The sequence below is a fragment of the Falco rusticolus genome, unplaced genomic scaffold, assembly GCF_015220075.1.
Source record: "Falco rusticolus isolate bFalRus1 unplaced genomic scaffold, bFalRus1.pri scaffold_114_arrow_ctg1, whole genome shotgun sequence".
Taxonomy (NCBI): domain Eukaryota; kingdom Metazoa; phylum Chordata; class Aves; order Falconiformes; family Falconidae; genus Falco; species Falco rusticolus.
In genome coordinates this window covers 2,472-29,199 of record NW_023618151.1, presented here as the reverse complement: position 1 = coordinate 29,199, position 26,728 = coordinate 2,472, and the positions used below count along the sequence as shown (strand labels likewise).

The 26,728-nt window shown below is 67.0% G+C and overlaps 2 protein-coding genes across 7 annotated transcripts in view; both read right to left on the bottom strand.

Moving 5' to 3' along the window:
• PPFIA3 (PTPRF interacting protein alpha 3) overlaps positions 1-19,420 on the bottom strand; it is a 29,759-nt gene extending 10,339 nt beyond the window's left edge. For 2 of the 4 annotated variants that reach the window (XR_005102111.1, XR_005102113.1), the window contains exons 1-20: positions 19,282-19,420; positions 16,285-16,520; positions 14,688-14,789; positions 14,210-14,374; positions 13,577-13,651; positions 13,013-13,087; positions 11,999-12,199; positions 10,960-11,106; positions 10,330-10,464; positions 9,244-9,327; positions 8,276-8,407; positions 7,478-7,540; positions 7,300-7,379; positions 6,801-6,942; positions 5,297-5,469; positions 3,948-4,164; positions 3,592-3,749; positions 2,856-3,002; positions 2,398-2,491; positions 1,705-1,786 (exon numbers count right to left, since the gene is read on the bottom strand). Coding sequence is in view for 1 of the 4 variants with exons in the window: in XM_037374658.1 (XP_037230555.1) it covers positions 1,705-1,786; positions 2,398-2,491; positions 2,856-3,002; positions 3,608-3,749; positions 3,948-4,164; positions 5,297-5,469; positions 6,801-6,942; positions 7,300-7,379; positions 7,478-7,540; positions 8,276-8,407; positions 9,244-9,327; positions 10,330-10,464; positions 10,960-11,106; positions 11,999-12,199; positions 13,013-13,087; positions 13,577-13,651; positions 14,210-14,374; positions 14,688-14,789; positions 16,285-16,515 (2,487 nt within the window). In the remaining 3 variants the exon portion in view is untranslated. The remainder of the gene's footprint in view (positions 1-1,704; positions 1,787-2,397; positions 2,492-2,855; positions 3,003-3,591; positions 3,750-3,947; positions 4,165-5,296; positions 5,470-6,800; positions 6,943-7,299; positions 7,380-7,477; positions 7,541-8,275; positions 8,408-9,243; positions 9,328-10,329; positions 10,465-10,959; positions 11,107-11,998; positions 12,200-13,012; positions 13,088-13,576; positions 13,652-14,209; positions 14,375-14,687; positions 14,790-16,284; positions 16,521-19,281) is intronic. The other 2 variants (XR_005102112.1, XM_037374658.1) reach the window with 2 other exon arrangements.
• Positions 19,421-20,323: 903 nt separating this feature from the next.
• On the bottom strand, positions 20,324-26,474 carry LIN7B (lin-7 homolog B, crumbs cell polarity complex component). Of its 3 annotated transcripts, none has more exons than XM_037374660.1 (6): positions 26,401-26,474; positions 25,806-25,924; positions 25,275-25,346; positions 23,777-23,986; positions 22,434-22,594; positions 20,324-20,471 (listed from the first exon to the last, which is right to left on the bottom strand). In XM_037374660.1, the coding sequence occupies exons 1-6, from the start codon at positions 26,438-26,440 to the stop codon at positions 20,450-20,452; spliced, it is 624 nt and encodes a 207-aa protein (XP_037230557.1). In that variant the 5' UTR covers positions 26,441-26,474; the 3' UTR covers positions 20,324-20,449. The 3 variants fall into 3 exon arrangements, with proteins under 3 accessions (XP_037230557.1, XP_037230558.1, XP_037230559.1); XM_037374661.1 differs by having other exon boundaries at positions 22,434-22,576; XM_037374662.1 differs by having other exon boundaries at positions 22,434-22,540.
• Between the last annotated feature and the right edge of the window lie 254 nt (positions 26,475-26,728).

Below are 26,728 nucleotides of genomic sequence, written 5' to 3'. Positions count from 1 at the left end.
TAGTTCCCACAGCACCTATAGCACCCACAGCACCTATACCACTTATAGTCCCACAGCACCCACAGCACCTATAGCACCCACGGCATCCACAGCATCCACAGCACCCACAGCAGCTATAGCACCTATAGCACCCACAGGTCCCATAACACCCAGAACACCTATAGCACCCACAGCACCTACAGAAGCTATAGCACCCACAGCACCCACAGCACCACAGCACCTATAGCAGCTATAGCACCCAGAGCACCTACAGCACCTATAGCACCTGTAGCACCCACAGTACCCACAGCACCTATACCACCTACAGCACCCACAGCACTCACAGCACCTATAGCACCCACAGCACTTATAGCACCTAGAGCACCCATAGTGCCCACAGCACATATAGCACCCACAGCTCCCACAGCATCCACAGCACCCAGAGCACATAAAGCACTTATAGAACCTAGAGCACCCACAGAACCCACAGCACCTATACCACCTATAGCACCCACAGCAACTACAGTTCCCACAGCACCTATAGCACCCACAGCACCCACAACACCCAGAACACCTATAGCACCCAGAGCACCTATAGAAGCTATAGCACCCACAGCACACACAGCATCCACGGCACCCACAGCACCCACAGAACCTATGGCACTTACAGCATCCAGAGCACCCACAGCACCCACAGCACCTATAGCATCTATAGCACCCACAGCACCCGCAACACCCATAGCATCACCTAAATAACCTATAGCACCCACAGCACCTATAGAAGCTATAGCGCCTATAGCACATACAGCACCCACAGAACCCACAGAACCTATGGCACTCACAGAACCCAGAGCAGCCACAGCATCCACAGCGCCTATAGCACCTATAGCACCCACAGCTCCCGCATCACCTATCGCACCCATAGCATCACCTAAATAACCTATCGCACCCACAGCATCCACAGCAACGATAGCACCCACAGCAGCCACAGCACCTATAGTACCTATAAATCTCACAGCACCCATAGCACCTAGAGCAGCCACAGAACCCACAGCACCTAGAGTACACACAGTACCCACAGCTCCTATAGCAACTACTGCATCCACAGCACCTATAGCACCTATAGCACCCACAGCACCTATACGACCTATACCACCCACAGCACCCACAGCATCTATCGAACCCACAGCACCCACAGCACCTATACCACCCTCAGCACCTACAGCACCCACAGCACCTATAGCATAAATAATACCCACGGCACCCACAGAACCGATAGCACCCACAGCAACCATAGCACCCACAGCACCCACAGCACCTATAGCACACACATCACCTATAGCACACACAGCACCCACAGCACCTGTAGCACCTATAGCACTTATGGCATGCACAGCACCTATATCACCCAAAGCACCCACAGTACCTACAGCACCCACAGCACCTATATCACCTACAGCACCCACAGCATCTATCGCACCTATAGCACCCACAGCACCTATAGCACCTACAACACTCACAGAATTCACAGCACCCACAGCACCTATAGCAGCACCCACAGCACGTATAGAACCCACAGCACCCACAGCACCATCAGCACCCACCCACTCACAGCTGGCGCACCCACTGTCATGGGGCCCCCCCCAGCACCCCCCCCCAGCAGCGACTTCATCCCCTCCCCCAGCCCCCCCAGTTTGGTTGGGGGGCACCCGCCGCAGCCCCCACCTCCAGCCAGGAGACCACGGTGGGCCCGTCCCAGGCGGCGAAGGGCAGCCCCTGTCGACACGCCTCCTCCAGCAGCTCGTGCCTGGGGGGCAGTTGAGGGGGGCACCGACCCCCGGGCCCCCCAACACCCCCAGTCCCCTCCCCCAAGCCCCCCAGCACCCCGAGGCCCCCCAACCCCCCAGAGACCCCCAGAGCCCCCCCAGCACCCACCAATGCACCAGGACTTCCCAAAATCCCTCCCAACCCCTCCAGCTCCCCCCCGAGGTACTCACAGCCCCCCCCAACCCTCCTGCCCCCTCCAGTACCCCCATTATCACCCACCTCCCCTAAACCGTCCCCAGACCCCCCAATGTCCCTCAAAGCCCCCCAGATCCCCCAAATCCCCTCAGACCCCCCCAAGGCCTCCCCTAAGCCCCCCAGACCCCCCCGAAGCCCTCCAAGCCCTCAGATGCCCAAAACTCTCCCTAAGCCCCCCTAGACCCCCTCAACCCCCCGACCCTGAAAACGCCTCCCAGCCCCCCCAAACTCCCCCTAAGACCCCCACCCCTCCCCAAAGCCCCCCCAGCCCCCCCAAAGCTACTCACCCCCCCCAAATTCCTCCTCAGCCCTCCAAACTCCCCCAAAGCCCCCCCAACCTCCCTAGAGCCCCCTCCAGAGCCCCAGACACCCCCCAAATTGAGGCCCCCCCCTCACTTTTTCTTGCTCCGTCGATCCTTCTCCACTGCCCCTGAGAGCTTGGCCAGCCCCAGCGCGTCGGGGGGGCCCAGCTCCTCCGAGGGGGTCCCAGCTGGGGGGGGCAGAGGGTGAGACCCCCCCACACACCCACACAGGGACCTCAGGGTGCCCAGATGCCTGGGAAGGGGGGGACTGGGGGAGTGGCACCCAGAAACCCGGGTCCCTGGGAGTGGGGGTATCTCAGGAGTGGGGGGGGCACCCAGACACCTGGGTCTGTTTTGGGGGTGGGGGATCCCTGGGGTCGGGGGTTCCCCAGAGTTGGGGGGGGGGCACCCAGACACCTGGGTCTGTTTTGGGGGTGGGGGGTCCCAGGAAGAGAGAGGGGCACCCAGACACGCAGGTCCTTGGGGGTGGGGGGTCCCGGGGGAGGGCACCCCGGGTCCCTGGGGGTGGGCGGGGGGTGCCGGGAGTCCCACCGAGGGAGGGGGCGTCTCGCGGGGGAGGGCCCAGGCGCCCCTTCTCCTTCTTGCCGAAGAGGCGCCCGATGGACGACTTGATGCTCTTCTTCTTGGGGGTCTTGTGCAGGGGGTCGGGGGGGGGCACCGGGACCCTCGGGGACCAGCCTTGGTGGGGGGGAGCACCCATCGGCTGGGGGCCGCCCCCACACCCCTCCCCAGGACCCCACAGCACCCCAATATGACCCCAGAGACACTCCCAGAACCCCCTCAGCCCCCCAATATGACTCCAGGGTCCCCTCAGGACCCTCACAGCACCCAGACCCCCCCCAGCACCCCAATATGACCCAGGAACCCCAGAGACCCCCCCAGGGCCACCCCCAGTACCTCAATATGGCCCCCAAGGAACCCCCAACACCCCCATATGACCCCAGGACACCCCCAGAATGCCAATACGACCCCAGCCCCCCCCCCAGGACCCAAATATGACCCCAGGGGACTCCCAGGAATCCCAGCACCCCAAAATTACCCCAGGAACCCAAATATGACCCCAGGGACCCCCCAGGACCCCCCCAGCATGCTGATATGACCCCAGAGACCCCCCCAGGACCCCCCCAGCACCCCAACATGACCCATGTGACCCCAGAGACCCCCCCAGGACCCCTCCCAGCACCCCAATATGACCCCAGGATCCCCCCAGGACCTTGATATGACCCATATGTCCCCAGGGACCCCTGCCCCAAGCCCCCCAACTCACCCCACTCGTGAGTCGCGCCCCTCTTCCAGCCCAGCCGCCGGCAGCGCCAAGGGGGGGCCCCCCCGCTCCAGTCGGGGTGCTCGGGGGGGGGCGGGGGGGTCCCCAGGACCCGGCCCCTTCTCCTCAGCCCCCCGGGGCTCCTCCTTGGGGACGTGGTTCTGGGGGACACACACACACCAAGTGATTTGGGGTGTCCCCCTCATTTTGAGGGTCCCCTGCCCCCCCAGACATTTTGGGGGGGGTGTCACTCTGACACCGCCTCCCCATTTTACCCCCCTCCCCATTTCTAGCGTGTGTGTGTGTGTCCCAGCCTTTGGGTGTGGGGGGGTCCCCAAGGTGTTTGGGGGGTCACTCACCTCGCGGGCAGGGCTAGGGGGGGCCAGGCGGGGGGTGGAGCGGCCGCTGCTGGGGGGGGAGGGGCTGGCCAAGGTGGAGCTGGTGAGGGAGGGGGGCAGGGAGGCGCTCCCCCCCCGGTAGCGCCCCAGGGGGGCCCCCTCCAGCCCCCCACCCCCCACCCGGCTCTCCAGCTCCTCCGCCCGCAGCTCCGTGCACTCCTTCTCCTCCTGGATCAGCCTGGGGGGGTAAAAGGGGGGGGTCAGGGGGCACCCCCCAACCCATGGCCCCCCCCCAGAGTCCCCCTCAATCCCTCATTGTCCCCCCAATATCTCACAGACCCCCATTGCCTCCCACTTGGCCCCACACTTCAGCCCCCAGAGCCCCCCATTGCTGGGGGTGGTGGGGATCTGGGGGTTTTGGGGGTTCCTGGGGCTTTGGGGGTCCCTGGGGAGATCTGGGGGGGGAAATGTCCGTGGGATTTGGGGGCCCTTTGGGCTAGAACCTTGGATTTGGGGGTCCTGCGGGGGTCCCTGAGGGGATAACTCTGGGTTTTGAGGGTCCTGGCAGTGGTCCTGGGGGGTCCTAAGGGGGTGCCCCTGGGTTGGGAGCCCCAGCAGTTCCCCTGGGTTTGGGGGTCCTGGGGAGGATGCCCCGGGGGGGGAGCAGGGGGTCCTGGGGGTGCCACTGGGTGGGGGTCCCAGGATGTCCCTGGGTGTTCCGTAGGGTCCCAGGGGGAGGGTCCCAGGGGTGTGTGTCCCCGGGGGGTGCTCCTGGGTGGGGATCCCTGGGGGTTCTGGGAGAAGTGCCCCTGGGTGGGGGTCCTGGGGGGTCCCTGGGGTGTCCCTGTGGTGCCCACGGGGGGGTCCCTGGGGGTCCTGGGTGGGGTGTCCCTGGGTGGGGATCCCTGGGGAGGGGTGCCCCTGGGTGGGGGTCCCGGGAGGTCCCTGGGGTGTCACTGTGGTACCCGTGGGGGGATCCTGGGTAGGTCCCTGGGGGTCCTGGGGTCGGGGGATCCCTGGGTGGGGATCCCTGGGGTGTCCCTGGGGGGGGTCTCTGGGGGTCCCTGGGGGTCTCGGGGTCGGGAGGTCCCTGGGTGGGGGTCCCTGGGTGGTGTCCCTCAGTGGGGGCCCCTGAGGGTCCCTGGGGGTCCCTGAGGTGTCCCTGTGGTGCCTGCAGGAGAGTCCCTGGGGGTCCCTGGGTGGGAGTCCCTGGGGTGTCCCTGTGGGGGGTCCCTGGGGTGCCCATGGGGGGTCCCTGGGGGTCCTGGGGTTGGGGGGTCCCTGGGTGGGGGTCCCTGGGCGTCCTGGGGTCGGGGGGTCCTTGGGGGGTCCCTGGGGTGCCCGCGGGGGGTCCCAGGGGGGGCACTGACTTGATCTCCTTGTTGATGGCCTCGAGCTGTTCCTGCAGCATGAAGGCCAGCGTCTGCACGTCCGCCTGCCCGCCGGGGGACAGCAGCTCCGCACCCCCCGCGCCCCCCCGCTCCTCCTCGTCAGAGCCCTCGGGGGGAGCCTCCGCCGAGCCCCCGCGCTCCCACTCCCCGCCCTGCCAGCCAGCGCAGCAGGCGGGGGGCACGGGGGGGGATGGGACAAGGTGCAGAAGGGGATGAGGATGGGATGGGGATGAAGATGGGATGGGGATGGGATGGGATGAGGATGGGAGGAGGATGAGGATGAGGATGGGATAAGGATGGGATGAGAATGAAGACAGGATGAAGATGAGGATGGGATGGGGATGAGGATGAAGATGAGTACGGGGTGGGGATGGGATGGGATGAGGTTGGAATGAAGATGAAGATGGGATGAGGATGAGGACGGGATGAAGATGAGGATGGGATGATGATGGAATGATGGGATGATGGGATGATGAGGATGGGATGAAGATGAGGATGGGATGAGGATAGGATGAGAATGGGATAAGGATGCGATGAGGATGGGATGAGTGAGGATAGGATGAGGAAGAAGATGGGATGAGGATAAAGACAGGATGAAGATGAGGATGGGATGACGATGAGGACAGGGACAGGGAATGAGATGAGATGAGATGAGATGGGATGGGAGGATGAAGATGGCAATGGTTTAAGGATGAGGATGGAGATGAGGATAATGATAGGGATGGGATGAGGATGAAGATAAGAATGGGATGGGGTGAGGATGAAGATGAGGATGGGATGGGGATGAAGATGAGGATGGGATGGGGTGAGGATGAAGATGAGGATGGGATGGGGATGAAGATGAGGATGGGATGGGGTGAGGATGAGGATGAGGATGAGGATGGGATGGAAGGAGGATGAAGATGAAGATGTGGATGGGATGGGGTGAGGATGAAGATGTGGATGGGATGGGGTGAGGATTCGGATTCGGATGGGGATAAGGAACAGGATGAGGTGGTAGAGCGGTGGGGATGAAGACAGGGATGGTTTGAGGAGGAGGATGGCGGGGACAGGACAGAGACAAAGTCAGAGCACGGCCTCAGCACAGACAGCCACAGGGGGCCCAGGGTGACAAAGTGCCCAGGGTGACAAAGTGACACCTGGACAGCCCCCCCCCAGCCCCCAGGGCCCCCCAGAGCATCCCCCAGCAGCCTCCACCCTGCAGTCCCCTCAGACTCCCCGAAGCCCTCCCTGAGCCCCCCAGAGCCCCCCCCCCGAGGCCCCCAAATACCCTGCTCCCCCCAAGCCCCCCCGAACCCCCCAGCTTCCACCCCAGCCCCCCAGCCCCCCCCAAGCCCCCCCCTGAGCCCCCCAACTTCCACCCCAGCTCCCAAAATCCCCCCAAAGTCCAAGTCCCTGGAGCCCTCCAGCCCCCAAAGTCCCCTCTCAGCCCCCCATCCCCTTCCCCAGCCCCCCAAGTCTCCTCCCAGGCCCCTCCCCCTACCTTGGCAGCGTCCTCCTTGGGAGGTGCCCAGCGCCCCTTACGGGTCCTGCGGGGGGGGGCACCGGGGGCGTAGGGGTCCAGGGGAGCCCCCCCGACGGGGGTTTGGGGGTACCTCAGCTCCAGAGCACTGCCCGGCAGGGATCTGGGGGGCCGGGGGGGCACGGATGGGGGGGCATGTGTCCCCCCGGCCCCCCAGAGAGAGATCAGAGCAGGCTGGGGGCGATTGAGGGGTGCTGGGGTAAGGAGGGGGGTCCCCAGAGGAGTTGAGGGGGTTGGGGTAGGTCCTTGAGTGATGAGAAAGTCTAGGGGGGGTCTGGAGTAATTGCAGGGGAGGCTGGGGGGGTCCTGGGGTAATGGGGGGGTCCCCCAGAGCAGTGGGGTGGAGTTAGAGGAGCCCCTTGGGCAGTAAGGAGGTTCCCATGGGGGTTGGGGGGGGGGTGGGGCAGCGCAGGGGGGTCCAGGGGGTTCCGGGGGTGTTCTGGGGGGTCCCGGGGGGTACCTGGAGTAGGAGGAGACGGGGCGCCCCCGCAGCTGGTCAAGCTCCAGCTGCATCCGCTCCATCTCTGCCAGCAGCTGCTCCTGGGGGAGGGTGGGGGGGGAAGGAATTTCGAGGGGAAGGGTCAGTTCTGGGGACCCCCCGGCCCCTTCCGACACCCCCAGCCCCCACCTCCCCAGACCTTGTTGAGCAGCAGCTCGTCCTGCAGCTTCTTCATGTTGGCAATTTCTTCACTGAGCGAGTTCTGAGGGGGGGTGGCGTGTCTCAGATGATGGGGGACCCCCAGAACAATCCAGGGGCACCCCAAAGTCCCCCCAGACCCCACATGTTCTCCTCCAGCTCCCCCATCCTGACTCCCCAGACCCCCCTCGACCCCCCAGGATCATCCAAGAACCCCTCCAAGACACTCTAGGACTCCCCCAGACCCCCACCTTCTCCTCCAGGACCATCCAACACCCCCTCAGGACACCTCCACGACCCCTAAAGCCCCCCCAGGCCCCCCCCCAGGGCTCCCCTGGTCTTCCCACCCCCCCCAAAGACCCCCTCAGGACCCCCCCAGACCTCCCAGGAATTCCCAGCCTCCCCCCCAGAATGCCGAGGACCCCCTCAGACCCCCCCAGGCCCCCCGGGGTTCCCAGAACCACCCAAGACCCCTCCAGGACCCCACCCAGATCACCCAGGACTTCCCACCACCCCCAAAGACCCCCTCAGGAACCCCCCAGACTCCCCCAGACCTCCCAGGATGCCTCCAGACTCCCAAGGACACCCTCAAGACCCCTAGGACAGCTCCAGGACCACCCAAGACCCCCTCAGGACCTCCCCTAGACCCCCTTGAACCTCCCAGGACCACCCAACACCCCACCCAGGACACCCCTAGACACCTCCAGGCCCCCCTAGGACCTCCCAGCCCCCCCCCCAGGACCCCCTCAGGACCCCCCAGGCCCCCCCAGACCCACTTGGACCCTCTCAGGACCCCCACCTTCTCCTCCAGAGCCCCCATCCTCTCCTTGAGGTGGAGCTGGAGCCGCTCGTTGGACTCACAGAGCAGCCGGTCGACCGTCTCCGACAGCCGCTTGTTGTGCTCATCGTTCATCTTCTCCCGTTGGCGAGCCTTTGGGGGGGTCCCCAACATCGGGGGGGGCCCCACTGGCAACCCCCAACACCGGTGCCTTCCCCCACAGCCCTCCCTGTGGAGCATGACCCCCTTTCACCCCCCCACGAGCTCCCTCTGCACCCCAAAGCACCCCGCGCACCACCCCAATGACCCCTGCAAGAGCCCCCCATGAACCCCTCAAGCCCCCCTGCCTCCCAATGATCCCACACACACCTCAGCCCCCCCATGCAGCCCCCAACACCCTCATACACCCCTCAATGACCCCCCCAAACTCCAAAAGCACTCATGCAACTCCCAAGCCCCACCATGACCCCCCCCCAGCCACTCCATCCACCCCAGGACCCTCCCAAACCCCTCCCCACCTGCCACAGCCCCCAGTGACAGTCCCTCAAGCCCCCCAGGACACCCAAATCCCCCCAGTGACACTCCTCCAAGCCCCCCCAGGACTCCCAAATCCCCCATGCACCCTTCAAGCCCCCCCCATGCAGCCCCCCAAGACCCTCAGGACCCCAAGATCCCCAGTCCATGCACCCCCCTGAGCACTACCAGCAGCACCAGAACCCCCCCAAACCCCTCCCCACCTGCCAAGGCCCCCAATGACACTCTCTCAAGCCCCCCATGACCCCCAAATCCCCCATGCACCCCTCAATCCCCCCTCCATGCAGCCCCCCGAGAGCCCAAGACCCCCCCATGCACCACCCTGAGCACTATCAGCAGCCCCCCATCCCCCTCCCAAGTCCCAGGGACCTGCAGGGACCCCCAGATCCTGAGGGCACACCCCATTGCCAGAGGGCCCCCCCTGGGGTCCCCCAGTCGGGGGTCCCATCCCTCACCCGCTGCAGTTCCTGATTCTTCTCCTGCAGTTGGGCCTCCAGCTGCCGCAGGCGTTCCTCAAAGTTCCCGTGGCGCTCCTCAGCCTGGGGGGGGGGGGCACGGGGGACACAGGGGTGTGGGGATGGACAGGGGGACATGGGGACCAATGGGGACATGGAGATGGTTGGGGACATGGGGATGGACAAGAACACAGGGACATGGGGATGGAAACCTCCTCTATACCTCCCAGGATGCCTCAAAACTCCCCAGTCCCACCCAGAACCCTCCAGGACCCCTCCAGGCCCCCCCCAAACCCTCCAGGCACCCCCCAGGCCCCTTCTGAACCCCCCCAGCACCTCCCAGGTCCCCCCAGAACCCTCCAGGACCCCCCCTGAACCCTCTAGGACCCCCCAGGTCCCTCCAGCCCCCCCCAGAAAAGCCCCCCAGCCTCCCCTCAGCCCACCAGAAGCCTCCAGGCCCCCCCAGGCCCCCCTGAACCCTCCAGGACCCCCCCAGACCCCACCCTGAACCCCCCCAGGAACCCTCCAAGTCCCCTCAGAACTCTCCAGGACCCCACAGGTCCCTACAGGACCCCCACAGAAGCCTCCCAGGACCCCCCTGGTCCCCTCCAGGCCCCCCGTGGACGCCCCAGGTCCCCCAGGACCACCCAGAACCCTCCAGAACCTTCCCAGAACCCTCCAGGTCCCTCCAGACCCCCCCCCCCCAGAAGCCCTCTAGGCCCCCCCAGGACCACCAGCCCCCTCCAGGACCCCCCAGCCCTGCCCAGGCCCCCCCCTGACTACCCCCAGCACCCCCCAGAACCTTCCAGGACCTCCCAGGCCCTCCAGGTCCCTCCAGAACCCCCCCAGAAGCCCCCCAGGAACCCCCCAGGCCCACCAGAACCCTTCAGGACCCCCTCAGAACCCTTCAACCCCCCCCAGGTCCCTCCAGGACTCCCCCAGAAGCCCCCCAGGACCCCTCCAGGCCCATCAGAACCACCCAGAACCCTCCCAGGCCCACCTGAACCCTCCAGAACCCTCCCCGGTCCCCTCCAGAACCCTCCAGGATCCTCCTAGAACCCTCCAGGACCCCCCCAGCTCCCCCACCTTGGTGAGGGCGGCCACCCTCTGCGCCAGCTGGGCCTCGATCTCGGGCAGGGTCTCGGCTTTCTGCAGCGTCTGCTGGAGCTTGGCCTTGGCGTCCTCCAGCCACTCCTGCAGCTGCCGGCCCTTCTCCTCACTCTGTGGGGTGGGGGGTGGCCATGGGGCAGGGGGCGCGGCTGGGGGGCCATGGGGTGGGGGGCCCCAGCCGTGGGGTGGGAGTCATGGCCATGGGGTGGGGGGCACAGCTGTGGGGCAGCGGGCATGGCGGTGGGGCAGGGGGTGTTGCCATGGTGGGTTTCCTAGGGTGAGGGTCCCAAGGTGATGGCCACAAGGTGGGTGTCCCAGAGGGGGGGGGGGGGCCTGGGTAGGGTCACGGGGGGGGTGTCCCAGTCTGGGGGCCCCAAGGTGGGGGGTCCCAGAGTAGGGGTCCCAGGGGGGTCCAGAAGGGTGTCCCAGGGGTGCCCCAGTGCAGGGTCCCGGGTTGGGTGTCCCAGGATGGGGTCCCGGAGATGTCCCAGGAGTGCCCTAGGGCAGGGTCCTGGGTTGGGGGTCCCAGGGTGGTGTCACGAGGATGTTCTGGGGTGTCCCAGTGGTGCCCCAGTGCGGGATCCCAGGGGTCCCGGCACCCCCCACCTGGCGGTAGAGTGAGTCCTTGCTGGCCAGCTCGTTCTCCAGGCGGTCGTTGGCATCATGCAGGGAGGTGGCCTCACGCTGCGCACTCAGGTAGCGCTTCTCCAGTGTGGTGATGCGCTCCTCCATGTCCTCCCGCTGCGCCAGCGCCTGCGCCGTGACCCGGCGGGGCAGGTGGGGTGGGGGGGCCGGGATGGGTGGGGGCAGGAGTGGGATGGGGACAGGGATCAGGTGGGGACAAGGGTGTGATGGGGACAGGGGTGGGGACAGGGGCGGGATGGAGACAAGGGTGGGATGGTGACAGGGTCAGGGGATGGGATGGGGACAGGGGTGGCATGGTGACAGGAGTGGGATGGGGACAGGGACGGGATGGGGATGGGATGGGGACAGGGGTGGCATGGGGACAGGGACCAGGTGGGGATAGGGACAGGGGTGGGATGGGGACATGGAGACGACAGGGATGAGGACAGCCTAGGATGGTGTCTGGGCTGCGGGTGCTCCCAGTTTGTGGGTGCTCCCAGTTCAGGTATGGTCCCCAGTTCATGGCTCTGCTCCTTCCCAGTCTGGGCTGTTCCCCCCCAGTCCAGGGCTGCCTCCCTCCATTTCAGGGCTGCCCCTGCCCCATTTCAGGTCTGTTCCCCACAGTTTGGGTCTGACCCCACCATTTCAGAGCTGCGCCCCCCCAGCATTTCAGGCCTGTTCCTGCCAGTTTGCATCTGCCCCCCCCATTTCAGGCCTGCCTCACCCCCAGTTGGGCTCTGCCCCCCTCATTTCAGGGCCCCCCCCCTGAGTTGGGCTCTGCCCCCCCCATTTCAGGGCCCCCCCCCGAGTTGGGCTCTGTCCCCCCCATTTCAGGGTTCCCCCCCCAGTTGGGCTCTGCACCACCCGCACCCCCCATATCAGGGTTTTCCCCCCACCAGTTTGGGTCTTCCCCCCCAGTTTGGGCCTGTTCCCCCCAGCTGGGCTCTTCCCCCCCACCCCCCATTTCAGGCCTGCCCATCCCCCCATTCCGGCTGCCCCCACCCATTAGTGCAGCCCCCACCTCCTTGAGGTCGCGCTGCAGCTTGGCCCCGGCCTCCTGTGCCCGTGCCAGCTCCCGCTGCGCTGCCGCGGCCTGGTCCTGCAGCCGCCCCAATTGGCGGCACAGGGTGGCCACCCGCTCCCGCTGAGCCGCCGCTGCCGCCCGCTGCCGGCCCAGCGCGGCCTCCAGCTCGGCCTCGCGCCGCCGGCCCTCGGGGGTGCCCTGTGGGACATGAACCCTGACCCCTGACCCCTCACCCAGCGCGGCCTCCAGCTCGGCCTCGCACCGCTGGCTCTCAGGGGTGCCCTGTGTGAGGTCACCCCTAACCCTTGACCCCTCACCCCTGACCCCTCACCCAGCGCGGCCTCCAGCTCGGCCTCGCACCGCTGGCCCTCAGGGGTGCCCTGCAGGATGTGACCCCTGACCCCTGACCCCAACCCTTGACCCCTGACCTAGAGCAGCCTCCAGCTCGGCCTCGTGCCACCGGCCCTCAGGGGTGCCCTGTGTGAGGTGACCCCTGACCCTTGACCCCTCACCCCTCACCCAGTGCGGCCTCCAGCTCGGCCTCGCACCGCTGGCCCTCAGGGATGCCCTGCAGGATGCGACCCCTGACCCCTGACCCTGGCCCCTGACCCAGCGTGGCCTCCACAGCTCGGCCTCAGGCCGCCAGCCCTCAGGGGTGCCCTGCGGGACTGACCCCTCACCCCTGGCCCCTGACCCCTCACCCCTCACCCCTCACCCCTCACCCAGTGCAGCCTCCAGCTCGGCCTCGCACCACTGGCCCTTGGGGGTACCCTGCAGGACGCAACCCCTGACCCCAACCTTTGACCCCTGACCCAAGGCGGCCCACAGCCCTCCACCCGTAGCCGTGCCCACAGGCCCTGAGCAGCTGGCCCACAGAGGGTGTGACCTCTCATCCCTGACTCCCAACCTCTGACCCCTGACCTGTGACCTCAGGGATCCCCAGTGCCTGGCGACCCCCCAGTGCTGTGGCCCCCCCTGTGACCCCCCTGGTAACCCCGTGACCCCTCATACCGGTGTGTCCCCATCACTGGGTGTGTCCTCCAGCCCCGAGCGGCGTCGGGAGAGCTGCTCCCGCAGGGACAGCGCCTGGGAGGGGGTGTCACATGGGGGGACCCCCACGGGGACCCCCCCCACGAGGTACCCCCACAGGGACCCCTGCCCATGGGGACACTGTCCATGGAACCCCCACTCATGGGGACACATCATGGGGACCCCTGTCCATGGGGGACCCCTGCCCATGGAGACACCATGTTTTGGGGACCCCTGCCTATGGGGACCCCCCCCACACTGGGGCACCTGTCCACAGGGACCCCCACCCATGGGGACACCACGTCATGGGGACCCCCCACCATGGGGACCCCTACCCATGGGGACACCACACATGGGGACACCACACATGGGGACACCATGTCATGGGGACCCCCACCCATGGAGACCACTACCCATAGGGACACTACATCATAAGGAGCCCCACCCATGGGGACCACCACCAATGGGGACACTACACCATGGGGACCCCCACCATGACCCCCCCAACCCCGCGCAGCGTACCCCCCTCCCCACGGCGTCACCCACCTCCTGGTTGGAGACCTCCAGCTCCTCCTCGAGGACAGCCACCCGCTCAAGGGCCACCCGCAGCCGCTCCCGAACCTGAGGTGACAGAGCGGGGTCACCCTCCCCCCAGCACGCTGGGGTGCCCCCAGGACCCCCCAAACCCACCACGATTGACCCAGGACCCCCCCCCGGGTCACCCCGGAGACCCCCTGGGGACCGCCAGGTCCCACCAGATCACCCCAGAAACCCCCTGGGACCTTCCCAGGGACCACTAGGTCCACCAGGTCACCCCAGGAGCCACCTGGGGACCACCAGGTCCCTCATGGGACCACCAGGTTCCCCAGTGGGACCCCTGAGACCACCCAGAGACCACCAAGTCCCACCTGGGTCTCCCCAGAAGCCCCCTGAGCCCCCCTTGGACACCACCAGGACCCCACTGGAACCCCTCAGACCCTCCCAGGTCCCACCAAGTCACTCCAGAAGTCCCCTGAGACCCCTCTGGGGCCCACCAGACCCCCCATGGGTTACTCCAGAACCCCCAGAGCCCTTGAAACACCCTCATATCCCACAGGGTCCCACCATGTCACCCCAGGAGTCACCTGGGAACCCCCTGAGACGCCCCCCCAAAGCCACCCATGCCGTCCCAGCACCCACCTTCTCATCCAGGGCCTTGTGGTGCTCGAAGAGGGACTTGAGGGCTTTGAGGACCTCGACCTCAGAGGAGACCCCTGCGGGGGACTGCGCCTGGCGCTTGACCACTGTCATCCGCAGGGACCGCTCGTGGCGGGACACCAGGCACTCCAGGTGCTCCAGCAGCAGCTGGGGGAGGACATGGGGACATGGGGATACCAGGCACTCCAGGTGCTCCAGCAGCAGCTGGGGGACACATGGGGACATGGGGACATAGTGACACCAGGCACTCCAGGTGCTCCAGCAGCAGCTGGAGGACACATGGGGACATGGGGACATGGGGACATGGGGACGTAGTGACACCAGGCACTCCAGGTGCTCCTGCAGCAGCTGGGGGACACACGGGGACATGGGGACACCAGGCACTCCAGGTGCTCCAGCAGCAGCTGGGGGACACACAGGGACATGGGGACACGGGGACGTGGGGACGTGGTGGCCTCACCCGCGTGTTGTTGCGCTCAGCCTTGAGCTCGGCAATCTCCTCCTCCCGCTCTAGCAGCTGCTCCCGGCAGACGTTCAGCTCCTTCGTCAGTGCAGCGAACTCCTGGGGTCATGGGGGGGTCACGGGGTCACAGGGGGGACAGGGACACAGGGGTCACAGGGGGACATGGGGGGACACGGGTGGCACGGGGGGCATGGGGGCACATAGTGACTAGCCCATGGTGGCCACTAGCCATGCCCTCCCTCTAGCCCCGCCTCCTCCAGCAGCCACACCCTTCAATCAGCCCCACCCCCTCCACTTACTTCCACCCACCCCAATTCCTAGGCCCCCACCCCCACCCCTTAGGCCCCACCTCTCGGCAGCCACACCCTGTAGTTGGCCACAACCCCTCCCCTTAACCCCACCTACCTCACCCCCAGCCCCCTTCAGGCTCTGCCTCAAGCCCCACCCCCCACCCCTTCCCCTTAACTCCACCCACCTCACCCCCTAGGCCCCCTCAGGCCCCCCAGCAGCCCCACCCCCCTGCAGACCCTCCCCATCAGGCCCCTCCCCCCTCAGGCCCCGCCCCTTCCCCTTAACTCCACCCACCCCAACTCCCAGCCCTGCCTCAGGCCCCCCTGCAGCCCCGCCCCCTAGCAGCTCCCCAGGCCCTGCCTCCCTCAGGTCCCACCCCTTCCCCTTAACTCCACCCACCCCGACTCCCAGTCCCACCTCAGGCCCCCCTCAGCCCCACCCCCTCAGCCCCAGCCCCACCCCATGAGCCCCCACCCCCAGCCTGACCCCTTCCCCTTCACCCATCCCAACTCCCAGCCCCCCCGTTCTCTACCACACCCCGCCCCCTAGCCCCACCCCCACGCCCCACCTCCTCAGGCCCTGCTCTCCCATGCCCTGCCCCCACCCTGCCCCTTCCCCTTAACTCCTCCCACTCCAACTCCCAGCTCCGCCTCAGACCCCCTCAGCCCCAGCCCCACAGGCCCTGCCCCACCCCATGAAGCCCTGCCCCCTGAAGCCCCACCCCAACCCCACCCCTTCCTCTTAACTCCACCCACCCCAACTCCCAGCCCCCCTTTCTCCAGCACACCCCGCCCCCTAGCCCCACCCCCATGCCCCACCTCCTCGGGCCCTTCTCCCTCATGCCCCGCCCCCACCCCACCCCTTCCCCTTAACTCCACCCACCCTGACTTCTAGCCCTGTCTCAGGCCCCTCCTGCAGCCCCGTCCCCTAGCAGCCCTCCAGGCCCCGCCTCCCTCAGGCCCCACCCCAGCCCCTCCCCTTTCACCTTAATTCCACCCACCCCAACTCCCAGCCCCCCCTTTCCCCACCACACCCTGCCCCCAAACCCCCCTCCAGCCCCACCCCTTCCCCTTAACTCCACCCACCCCGACTCCCAGCCCCATCTCAGGCCCCCCTCAGCCCCGCCCCCGCAGCCCCCCCAGCCCCACCCCATGAGGCCCCAGCCCCGCCCCTTTCCCTTAACTCCACCTACCCCACTCCCAGCCCTGCCTCAGGCTACCCGCAGCCCCACCCCCGCAGCCCCCCCTCAGCCCCACCCCCCACAGCCCCGCCCCCAGGCCCCGCCCCCATAGGCCCCGCCCACCTGGGGCAGGGCGCTGGCCAGCTGGCGCTGCAACAGGTCCTTCTCGTGTGCCAGGTCCCGCAGGCGCAGCTGGGCGGCCGCCAGCCCCTCCTGGCTGTCCCGCAGCGTCTCCAGCAGCCGCTCCCGCTCCCGCAGCATCTGCACCATCAGCTGCTCCAGCCCCGGCTCCTCGGGGCAGCCCGAGCCCCGGCGGGCGTCCTCGCTGATGGTGGGCAGCACCTCGCACATCATCCTGCCTACGGGGGGCACAGCACCAACAGCACCCTGCCTGCACCCTGCCCACAGCATCCCACCCACAGCACCCTGCCTGTGTCCTCGCTGATGGTGGGCAGCACCTCGCACATCATCCTGCCTGCGGGGGCACAGCACCGACAGCACCCTGCCTCCACCCTGCCTGCACCCTGCCTGCACCCTGCCCACAGCATCCCGCCTGCATCCTCGCTGATGGTGGGCAGCACCTCACACACCATCCTGCCTGTGGGGGCACAGCACCGACAGCACCAACAGCACCCACACAGCACCCACTGCACCCTGCTTGCACCCTGCCTGTACCCAGTGCACCCTGCCTGCACCCTGCCTGCACCCTGCCCACAGCATCCCGCCTGCATCCTCGCTGGTGGTGGGCAGCACCTCACACATCATCCTGCCTGCGGGGGCACAGCACCGACAGCACCAACAGCACCCACACAGCACCCACTGCACCCTGCCTGCACCCTGCCTGTACCCACTGCACCCTGCCTGCACCCTGCCCACAGCATCCTACACAGCATCCCACCCACAGCACCCTGCCTGTGTCCTCGCTGATGGTGGGCAGCACCTCGCACATCATCCTGCCTGCGGGGGCACAGCACCAACAGCACCCTGCCTGCACCCTGCCTGCACCCTGCCCACAGCATCCCGCCTGCATCCTCGCTGATGGTGGGCAGCACCTCACACGTCATCCTGCCTGCACGGACACAGCACCGCACAGCACCCTGCCTGCATCCTGCCTGCACCCACTGCACCCTGCCGGCATCCTCAATGGTGGGCAGCACCTTGCACATCATCCTGCCTGTGCCCTGCCTGCAGGGGAACACAGCCAGCACCTTCACAGCACCCCGCACAGCGCCCTGCCTGCAACGGGGCACAGGCAGCACCTCGCACATCATCCTGCCTGCAGCGGGGAGCGGGCAGCACCCTGCACAGCACCCTACACAGCGCCCTGCCTGCAGCCCCTGCACCTCCTGTATCACCCTGCCCACATGCTGCCTGCACCCTGCCCACATGCTGCATGCTCCAGGGGACAGGCACCATCTTCCACATCCATCATCCTGCCTGCGACACGGCAGGGGCAGCACCTCACACAGCGCCCTGCCTGCTCCCTGCCTGCACCTCCTGTAACCCCTGCCTGCACCCTGCCTGCAACCTACCTGCACCTTCTGTATCCCCCCTGCCTGCACCTCCTGTACCCCCCTGCCTGCGCCTTCTGTATCCTCCTGCCTGCACCTCCTGTATCCACCTGCCTGCACCTCCTATAGCCCCCTGCCCATACCCTGCCTGCACCTGCTACATCCCCCTGCCCGTGCCCTGCCTGCACCTCCTATAGCCCCCTACCCACACCTCCTATAGCCCCCTGCCCACACCCTGCCTGCAGCAGGGAACCCCCCTTGCCCCCCTGCAGCCCCCCCACCCATGTGGAAGCCCCCCACCCAGGGAGGAAGTGGGGGAGGGGGAGCCACCCACGTGCGACACACGGCCCTCATGCGAAACACAAGCATGTGCGGGCCCAGGGGCCTGGCGGGGCTGAGGGGGTGAGGGGGAGCAGTGGCAGGGCAGTGAGGCCTGAGGGGGCAATGGGGGGGGGGTCCCCAGGGTGGGGGATTGGGTGGCAGCTGGCTTGGGGGTGCAAAGTGGGGATGTGCAAGGAGGGGGTTTGCAAAGGGGGGGCAATAGGGTCTGGGAGTGCAAGGGGGAGGATGCAAAGGGGGGGTGGGCGATTGGGGGAGCAAAGGGGGGGGTAAAGGGGGTAAGGGGGTTGCCAGGCGGAGGTTCAATGGGGGGTGCAATGGGGGGGGCAGAGGGGCCTGGGGGTGCAATGCGGGGTGCAATGACAGGGTAGCATGTGGGTGCAGCTGGGGGGGCAGAGGGTCCTGGGGGGTGCAATGGGGGGGGCAACATGGGGTGCAGTGGGGGGGTGCAGAGAGGGGAAGGGGGGTGCAACAGGGGGTGCACTGGGGCCTGGGAATTGCCAGTGGAGGGGGTGCAGTGGGAGTGGGATGGGGGTGCAATGGGGCCTGGGTGCGGGAGTTGCCAATAACGGGGTGCAGTGGGGGTTGGGTGGGGGTGCAATGGGGCCTGAGGGATGCAATGGGGGGTGCAGTGGGAATGCAGTTGGGGGATAGAAGGGGGGTGTGTGCCTGATGCGATAGGGGAGCAATGGCGCCTGGGAATTGCAAGGGGGGGGTGCAGTGGGGGTGCAATAGGGCCTAGGGGTTGTGGAATGGGGGAGGGGTGCAATGGGGGGTGCAATGACGGGGTAGTTGGGGGGTGCAATGGGGGGGCAGAGGGGCCTGGGGGATGCAATAGGGGGGTGCAATAGGGCCTGGGGGGTCAATGGGAGGGGGCAGTGGGGGTGCAATGGGGCCTGGGGGGTGGAATGGGGGAGGGGTGCAATGGGGGATGCAATGATGGGGTAGTAGGGGGGTGCAATGGAGGGGGCAGAGAGGCCTGGGGGATGCAGTGGGGGTGCAATAGGGCCTGGGGGGTCAAAGGGGGGTGCAGTGGGGGGGGGTGCAGTGGGGGTGCACTGGAGGATGCAGTGGGGGTGGGATGGGGAGGAAGTGCGGGGGTGGGATGGAGGGCCTGGAAGTGCAGTGGAGGTGGGATGGGGGGGCTAGTGGGTGCAAGCGGGGTGGGATGGGGGGGGTGCAAGGGGGGTGGGGGTCCGGGGTTGCGGGGGGGGGGGCTGGGATGGGGGGGGTCGGGGGGGGTCCGGTGGGGCTCAGGCCCGGCTCCTACCTGGGCTGCGAGCAGCGCTGCGGCAGCTCCGGCTGAGGGAGGCGGCCCTGCGGGGAGGGGGCCCCGGGGGGTCGCTGCCCGCCGCCCCCGCACCCGTTCAGGCCCCCGTGGCGCCCCGGGCCCGCCCGAGCCCCGCGGCCGCCGCCCGCGCCCCCCCCCCCCGGCACCGAACCCCCCCCCCCGCCCGACCCCGCAAACGTTGCGCGGGCCCTTTAAGAACGGCGCTGACGGACGGGGGAACCGACCAATGAGAGCGCGCCCTGAGGTCCGGCGGCGCCCAGGCCCCGCCCCCGCGCAGGGTGGGAGGGGGGGAGCGAGGTGGGGGGAAGCGGCCGCGCGAGCGGCCAATGGGAGGCGGCGGGGGGCGGGGCCGGCGTTGGGGTGATGTCATCGGGGGGGGGGCGGGGGCGGCCGCGCACGCGTGTTGCCATGGTGATGGACCACCCCATCATGCGTGTTGCCATGCATATGAACACCACCAGCCCCCGTCGCCATGGGGATGGACCACCCCATCCACGCTTGTTGCCATGGATACGCCCGTCGCTATGGGATGGACCACCCCATCCACTCATGTTGCCATGGAGACAACCCCCCCGTCACTATGGGGATGGACCACCCCATCTACACATGTTGCCGTGGAGACGCTCTGCCCACGTCGCCATGGGGATGGACCGCCCCATCCACGCACGTTGCCATGGAGATGAACACCCCATGTGTGTTGCCATGGAGATGGACCGTGTCCTTCACCCGTTGCCATGGGACTGTCCAGCCCACGACAGCCACACCCTGCATCACCATGGTGACAGCCCCGCCTCCCCCCCCCCACACACACACCCCCCCGCTTACGCACATGCCCCCACCAACACGTGTGTTCCCATCCTGCATCCCACACATGTCAGCATAGTTATGGCCCCACATCCCTCCCCCCCCCAAAAGGGGACCCCAGCACCAGGCCCCTACCCCCAGTCATGGAGCTGGGGGGGGGCGTGTGGGGGGTGTCACATGACACACGCATGACACACGCATGACACACGCGTTGGTCACGCCAAGCTTTAAATAGGAGCCAATAAATACTGTACAGGGGGGGCTACGCCCCATAAATAATCCAAATATACAGAGGAGGGGTCCCGGGGAGGGCTGGGGGGTCCGGGGGGGTCCAGGGGGGGCTCTACCCCCGCGATTCCAGCGACCTGTGGGGCAAAATGGGGGGGGGGGGGTGTCAGTGCGGGGGGGGGGGGGCAGGTTGGGGGGGGCTGGGTTGGTTTTGGGGTGCAGGATTTTGGGGGGCTGCCGGTTTGGGGGGGGCTGCAGGTTTTTGAGGGATGTGGGTTTGGGGGTGCAGGATTTTGGGGTGCAGGGGTTTTGGGGGATGTGGGTTTTGGGGGGCTGCGGGTATTGGGGCACAGGGGTTCTCAGGCAAAGGGGTTTTGGGGGGCTGCAGGTTTTGAGGCATAAGGGATTTTGGGGTCCGGGATTTTGGGCGCCTGTGGGGTTTGGGGCACAGGGGTTTTTGGGGTGCAGGTGCTTGGGGGCACAGGGGTTTTGGGGGGCTGTTTTTTGGGGGCTGTGGGTTTTGGGGCGCAGGGGTTTCGAGGTGCAGGGGTTTCGAGGTGTGTGTTTTGGGGTGCAGGAATTTTGGGATGCAAGAGTTTTGGGGTGCACAAGTTTTGGGGCACAGGGATTTTGGGGCACAGGATTTTCTGGGCGCAGGGGTTTCAGGGTGCAGGGTTTTGGGGTGTGGGGTTTTTGGGGCACAGGGTTTTGGGGTGCAGGGTTTCAGGGCGCAGGGGTTTGGAGGGATGCCTGTTTTGGGGTGCAGGGGTTTTGGGGGGGCTGCAGGTTTCGGGATGCAGGGGTTTTAGGGTGCAGGGGTTTTGGGGCGCAGGGGGTTCCGGGGCACAGGGGGGTTCGAGGCGCAGGGGGTTTCGGGGCGCAGGGGGTTTGGAGTGATGCCTGTTTTGGGGTGCAGGGGGTTTTGGGGCACAGGGATTTTTGGGGCACAGGGATTTGGGGGCTGCAGGCTTTGGCGGGCTCTGGCTTTTGGGGTGCAGGGGTTTCGGAATGCAGGGGTTTTGGGGCACAGGGGTTTCAGGGCACACAGGTTTTGGGGTGCAGGGATTCGGGGCGCAGGGTTTTTGGGGCGCAGGGGTTTAAGGGCATGGAGGTTTTTGGGGGTCCAGGGGTTTCTGGGAGTGCAGGGGTTTTGGGGGCTCTGGATTTTGGGGTGCAAGGGTTTTGGGGCACAGTGGGGCGCAGGGGTTTTGGGGGTGCAGGGGGTTTTGGGGGGCTGTGGGTTTTGGGCCAGAGAGGTTTTGGGGTGCAGAAGTTTCAGGGTGCAGGGGTTTTGGGGCACAGAGGTTTCGGGATGCAGGGGGTTTTGGGGCACAGGAGTTTCAGGGTGCAGGAATTTTTGGGGCGCAGGGGTTTCATAGGCTGTGGGTTTTGGGGCGCAGGGTTTCAGGGCGCAGGGATTTTTGGGGCACACGGTTTCAGGGTGCACGGGTTTCAGGGGCTGTGGGTTTCAGGGCACGGGGGTTTTGGGGCGTAGGGTTTTGGGGCGCAAGGTTTTAGGGGTGCAGGGTTTTTGGGGCGCAGTGGCTTTCGAGACATGGGGGGTTGGAGTGCAGGGGTTTGGGGGCACATGGTTTCGGGGCGCAGGGTTTTGGGGCACAGCGTAGGGTTTTTTTGTAGTGCAGGGTTTTGGGGTGCAGGGTTTTTTGGGGGCACAGGAATTTTGAGGTGCAGGGATTTTTGGGGCCCACGGTTTTGGGGCGCACGGTTTTTGGGGTGCAGGGGTTTCAGGGGCTGTGGGTTTTGTGGTGCAGGGGGGGTTGACGTGTGGGGTTTCGGGGCGCAGGGGTTTTTGGGGTGCAGGGGTTTGGGAAGCTCTGTGTTTCGGGGTGCAGGGGTTTCAGGGCGCAGAGGTTTTTGGGGTGCAGGGGTTTGGGGGGCTCTGTGTTTCGGGGTGCTGGGGTTTTGGGGTGCAGGGGTTTTTAGGGCACGGGGGTTTTGGGAGGTGCAGGATTTTTGGGGTGCAGGGTTTCAGGGCGCAGGGATTTTGGGGGTGTAGAGTTTTTGGGGTGCGGGGTTTCGGGGCGCAGGGATTTTTGGGAGCGCAGGGTTTTTGGGGTGCGGGGTTTTGGGGTGCTCACGAGTAGCTGTTGTGTTGGCGGCGCCGCGCTGTGCGCAGCTTCTCGAACCGCGCCTCCATCTCCTCCAGCACGCGCGGCGTGTAGCGCACCACCAGCTTCACCGAGCCCTGCGCCGCCTTCAGCAGCTCCACCGCCCGCTCGTGCTGCTCCCCCTCCACGCTCTGGCACCCCGTCAGCACCCCAAAACCGCCACCAGCCCCCCAAGACCCCCCGCCACCCCACCGCTGCAGCCCCCTCCTGCCCAACACCCCGCCGCAACCCCCAAATGTGGGCTGGACTCCCCCAAAAATGAGGTGGACCCCCCCTCCCAAAAATGGGGTGCACCCCAAAAATTCCAGCCCAGGATCCCACGCAGACCCCAGACCCCCTCTGCTGCACCCCAAAGGACCCCAAAAACCTGGACTGAACCCCAAAAGCCCCTTGCTGAACCCCAAAAGCTGCACCGCACCCCAAAAATATGCTGGACCCCCCCCAAACCCCCTGTAGCCCCCCAATCCTCCCAGCCCCCTATAATCCACCATAGCCTCCCAAAACCCCCTTCAAACCCCCTGTAGCCCCCCCAAATCCCCCATAGTCCTCCCAAACCCCCTCTAAGACCCCCCTGTAGCCCCCCCAACCACTCCCAGACCCCCCTTAAGACACCCAAAACCCCCTCCAGCCCCCCCAGCCCCCCCAAACCACTCCCAGACACACCATAAGACCCCCAAAACTGCCTCCAGCCCTCCCTAAGACACCCCAAACCCCCAGCCCCCCATAAGACCCCCCAAACCTTCTCCAGCCCCCCATACACTCACATAAGACACCACCAACCCCCCCTTCAGCCCCCACAGGACCCCCAAACCTCCCATAGCCTCCCAGACCCCCCCATAAGACCCCCAAAACCCCCTCAAGCCACGCTGTAGCCCCCCCAAACCCCCCATAGCCCCTCCAAACCCCCCATAGCCTTCCCATAACCCCCCAAAACCCCCTGTAGCCCCTCCCAAACCCCCCATAACCCCCTCAAACCCCTCCCAGACCCCCGTAAGACACCTCAAAATCCCCTCCAGCCACCTTGTAGCCCCCAAACCCCCATATAGCCCCCCCAAAGCCCCTGTAGCCCTCCATAACTCCCTGTAGCGCCTCCCAAACCCCCTGTAGACCCCTCAAACCCCCCATAACCCCCTGTAGCCTCCCTATAATCCCTCTGTAGCCCCCCCAACCCCCCCTGTAGCTCCTCCCAAGCCCCCCATAGCCTCCCCAAACTCTCCCGTAGCCCCCCCAAAGCCCCCTGTAGACCCCCATAACTCCCTGTACCCCCCCCATAGCCCCCTATAGCCCCCCCCCAGCGCCCCCCCCAGACTCACCACGCCGTTGACGCTGAGGAGCTGGTCCCCCCGCTTGAGCCCACCATGGCGGTCAGCGACCCCCCCCGGGATCACGCGGGAGATGTAGATGGGGGAGTTCTGCTCCTTGCCCCCCATGATGTTGAAGCCCAGCCCCTCCTCTGTCTTGGGGAGCTCCACCACCCGTGGGTGCGCGTGGCCCTCGCTGGCCGCAAAGGCGGCCACCGTCGCCTGGGGGGTGACAGCGGGGGGGCCATGTGGGGGGGAGGGGGTGTGGGGACGTGGTGGGGGCACAGGGGGCGTGGGAAAAGGTGGGGGGATGGGGACACAGGGCGGGATGGGGACACAGGGGAACTGGGGGGCACAGGGGGACAAGGGGGCACAGGGGGACAAGGGGGCACAGGGGGACAAGGGGCAGATGGGGTCATGGGGACACAGGGGGGACATGGGGGGTATGGGAGGACATGGGGGGAGATGGGGACATGCAGGATGCAGGGACATGGTGGTCACAGGGGGGACATGGGGGCATATGAGGTCACGGGGACATACGGGAGGCATGGAGGGACATGAGGGGCATGGCAGGCACCGGGAGACACGGGGACATGGGGACACACTGGGGATACACTGGAGCATATGAGGACGTGGGGGGACATCGAGGTGATGTGGTAGACACACGGGGATCAGGGGGGACATATGGGGGGGACATGGAGGGGGACACGGGGAGACGTAGGGGACACAGAGAGGGACAAGGGACACAGGGACAGCACGGGGACATGGGTGACATCGACCCCTGGGGTCACACAAGGACACAGTGGGGAGGGACAGGGGACAGAGGGGCAGCAGCCGGGACCTGGGCAGGGCAGGGACACCTGGGGACAGCAGACGGGCACCGTGGGGGGGGCACAGACAGCCACAGGGAGGGGGGACGCAGACACAGGGAGGGGACAGATGGACATGGGGTGGGGGGTGACACCGCAGGCGAGAGACGGGGACAGCCCGGGGAGGGGGGGCAGCTGCAGGGAGTATTGGGGTCCCTGGGGGGGTACTGAAGGTCCAGGGGGGGTTACTGGGGGTCCTCGGGGCACGTGTTGGGGTCCTGAAGGGGGTTTTGGAGTCCCTGGGGGGTTATTGGGGGTCCCCAGGGGGTTACTGGGCTGCCTGGGGGGCTACTGGGGTCTCTGGGGGGGCTACTGGGGGTCCCCAGGGCAGGTATTGGGGTGTCTGAGTGATTACTGGGGTACCCACAGGGGTCCTGGGGCGGGGTTATTGGGTTCCCCGGGGGGGTATTGGGGATCCCTGGGGGGGTCCCAAAAGATCTGGGGGACCCGGGTGGGTTTAGGGGGGAGTCCCAGGGAATCTGGGGGTGCTGGGAGGATTTGGGGGGGGATTCCAGGAGGGTTTTTTGGGGGGGGAAGGGGGTTTGGGGGTCTCAGGAGGAAGTAGAGGGGTCTTGGGAGTGCTGGGAGGGGTCTGAAGGGGGTTGGGGGTGCAGGGGGGGTCCGGGGGGGGGGTGGGGTACCTTGGCGGTGGCGTGGGCACGGATCTCAGGGCTCCCGGCAATGTCCAGGGTGTCGTAGAGCTGCTCGTAAACCTGGGGGGGGATGGGGGGGGACGTGGGCATGGGGGGACAGCCCCTCACCCCCCAAAGGGGCTGCTGGTGAGGACTGGGAGGGGAGGGGCCTCAGGGGTCCCAGCGGATTACTGGGGGGTCCTGGAGGGGATATTGGGGGTGTGTGGAGGGACTTTGGGGGTCCTGGGGCGATACTGGGGGTCCTGGGGGATGTTGGGGTCCTGGGGAGGATGTGGGGGGGTAGGGGGATATGGGGGGGCCCTGAGGGAATGTTGGGGGGATACTGGGGTGCCCTGGGGGGATGCTGGGGTCCTGGGGAGGACGTGGGTGTCCTGGGGGGGGAGGGGGTGTCCCAAGCCCCCCAACCCTCACCTCACGGACCTGGGGGGGATGTGGGGGTCCCAGGGGGGTGTGGGGGGTCCTGGGGGGGGGGGGATGTGGGGGTCCTGGGAGGGATGTGGGGGGTCCCGCCCCTCTCACCTCGCGGATGGCAGAGCAGAACTTGCTCTGCAGGACCCTCTGCAGCGCCTGCAGCTTCTGGGGGGGCAGCTCCCCACTGCGCTGCAGCCGCTCCAGCAGCTCCACTGCCCGCGCCACGTCTGCCCGGGGGCAGGGGTCAAGGGTCAGGGGTCAAGGGCGGGCGGGGGGGGGGCATCACCCCTGCACCCCCCTCCCCATTGCACTGCCCCTTCCCATGGCACCCCCATATTGCACCCCCCCTGCAGAGTCCCCCAGCCCCTCCCCCACCCCCTGCGCCCCCCTCCCCCGTGCACACGCCACCCCCACATCGCCCAGCCCCCGCCTCCCCCCACGTACCCCCCCTGCACCCCTCCCCCAGGCACAACCCCCCACACTCCCCAGTCACCCCCTTCCCCCCTCCCCCATCGCCCAGCCCCCCCCCTTTTTGCACCCCCCACGCCCCCCTCCCCCACTGCACACACACCCTCTTTACACCCCAGTGCGGCCCCTCCCCCACGCACAACCTCCCTCCCCCCGCAGCCCCTCCCCCCCCAGCCCCTCCCCCACCCCCTGCACCCCCCTCCCCCCCCGGCCCCCCCCCCCGGCCCCCCCGTACCCCGCTCCAGCCCCAGCGGGTCCCCGCTCAGCGCTGCCATCTTCGCGCGCGCGCGCCCGGCCCGCCCCCGCCCCCCCTCGCACCCCCCCGCGCCGCGCGGCTCCGGGGGGGGGGGGGGGGGGGTGGGGGGGGGGAGGGGGAGGGGGGGCGGGAGATATTGGGGGGGGGAGGAAAAGAGGCGCCCGCCCACGCGCATGCGCCATGTCCCCCCCGTCGTACCCCCCCGCACGTGTGCGCGTGCACGGAGGGCAGGGGGACACCGAATTGGGGGTGGGCTGGGGGGGAACCCCGAATTAGGGGGAAAGGGAGGAGGACCACGAATTGGGGG